This window comes from Ictalurus punctatus, chromosome 23, assembly GCF_001660625.3.
Source record: "Ictalurus punctatus breed USDA103 chromosome 23, Coco_2.0, whole genome shotgun sequence".
Taxonomy (NCBI): domain Eukaryota; kingdom Metazoa; phylum Chordata; class Actinopteri; order Siluriformes; family Ictaluridae; genus Ictalurus; species Ictalurus punctatus.
In genome coordinates this window covers 20,394,291-20,395,868 of record NC_030438.2, presented here as the reverse complement: position 1 = coordinate 20,395,868, position 1,578 = coordinate 20,394,291, and the positions used below count along the sequence as shown (strand labels likewise).

The following is a 1,578-nucleotide window of genomic DNA, read 5'->3' as shown; positions in this document are numbered from 1 at the left end:
TCATGTGCACTGATGGGTCTGAATAAAAACGCCTCTCTAATATAACACAGTCTTTATTAGGTTCTATTCTCCGACCCGGTTGCTGTGAAGGTTCTGTGAGCGCGCGCTGATCCACTCGCTCTAGGTTCTGTCCTCCGCTCTGCGCGTCTTCATTTCTTCTCGCTCTTCTTCTTCTCTTTCTTTCGCTCCTCCTTAATTAACACTGTGATGGTATTTGCCGCGTTATTACCGGTTCCATCGCCGCACCGATAAGTCCTCGTGCAAGACGGATGGAGAAAAAAACCCCAGCTTGAGTTCTCCCACGCGCGTGCACGGACACGGACACGAGCACGAGCACGGTGCAACCGCTGGATCTTCAACACAGAACCCACGCGTGCGCACCGTTTCCTTCAGGAGTGTAAAGACAGACAGACAGACAGAGAGGGAGTGTGTGCGTGTGTGTGTGTGTGTGTGTGTGTGTCGGTGGAGTTTTGGCATGACACAATCAACATAATCATGAAGATATGAGATCATCATCATCATCATTATTATTATTATTATTATTATTATTATTATTATTATTATTATTATTATATGCTTGTAATGCATTTATTCTATCTATCCATATATCTCTGTGTTTATTTGTTTGTTTTGTTTGTTTATGTGTTTATTTATTTATTTGTTTATTCGCTCACTTATTTATGTATTTGCTTATTTCTTTCTTTCTTTACTGATACTAAAAATACATTTCCCTATTTGTTTGTTTGTTTGTTTGTTTAATTACTAACTTACTTTCTTATGTAACTGCCAACATGTATTTGTCTATTTAATTGTTTATTTATTTCTTTTCATGTGTTTATTTTTTAGCTTTACACGAGACACACTGAAGTTCATGCAGGTCTGCTACAGGTATCACTCCTCTGACGGTTAGTTTAGGACTTGAGTTTTTGCAGAGACTGTGTAGTTGTGATCTTGGGTTAAAGTTCAGGTTCTCCAGCACAGGTCCAGGTCCTACACATGGAGAACCCTGGGTCCTGCACATTTCAGTGTTTTCCTGTTCTGCTTCATGAGCTGAAGTGTGTGTGTTAGAGCAGGAAGCCCCTGAAATGTGCAGGAGAGGACAGGTGGTTCTCCAGGACAGGTGGTTCTCCAGGACAGGTGGTTCTCCAGGACAGGTGTTGGGAACCTGCGTTCTAAGCTGACCCGTACTTCCCCCAAACCAACACTGTTCAAGTGTAAATGCTGTTTAGTTGTTGAGCTTCGTGTTGTGTGTTTCTCCCAACATCACACTCGTTTCCTTTGTTTACGTTTGATTAAGCAGCATTTCAGAGTAATCTGTGCCACATGGTGGGTGAACATCTGGGTTTGGATTTTGGGATTTATTAAAGGAGGAGGCGGAGAACGAGGAGAGACGTTGTGTTCTCTGAAATGTGTTGTTAAAGGAGTGAAGGTGAAGGAGAAACAAGGCGATGGAAGGAGTGGAGAAAGAGGTGGAGACGTGTGAGATCCACTCGTGTGCTGAATGAGATGGAGGAGGAGATGGAGGAGGAGGTGGAGGAGGTGTTGGTGTTGGGGGTTGGCATCATTCCTCCACACAGC

General features: G+C 43.3%; 1 protein-coding gene across 8 annotated transcripts in view; it reads right to left on the bottom strand.

The window, feature by feature from the left end:
- cspg5a (chondroitin sulfate proteoglycan 5a) overlaps positions 1-443 on the bottom strand; it is a 26,504-nt gene extending 26,061 nt beyond the window's left edge. For 2 of the 8 annotated variants that reach the window (XM_017453043.3, XM_017453041.3), the window contains exon 1: positions 1-440. This exon is cut by the window's left edge and continues 87 nt beyond it. In XM_017453043.3, coding sequence (XP_017308532.1) covers positions 1-4 — 4 coding nt within the window. In that variant the 5' untranslated portion in view covers positions 5-440. The other 6 variants (XM_017453038.3, XM_017453040.3, XM_017453039.3 and 3 more) reach the window with 6 other exon arrangements.
- Between the last annotated feature and the right edge of the window lie 1,135 nt (positions 444-1,578).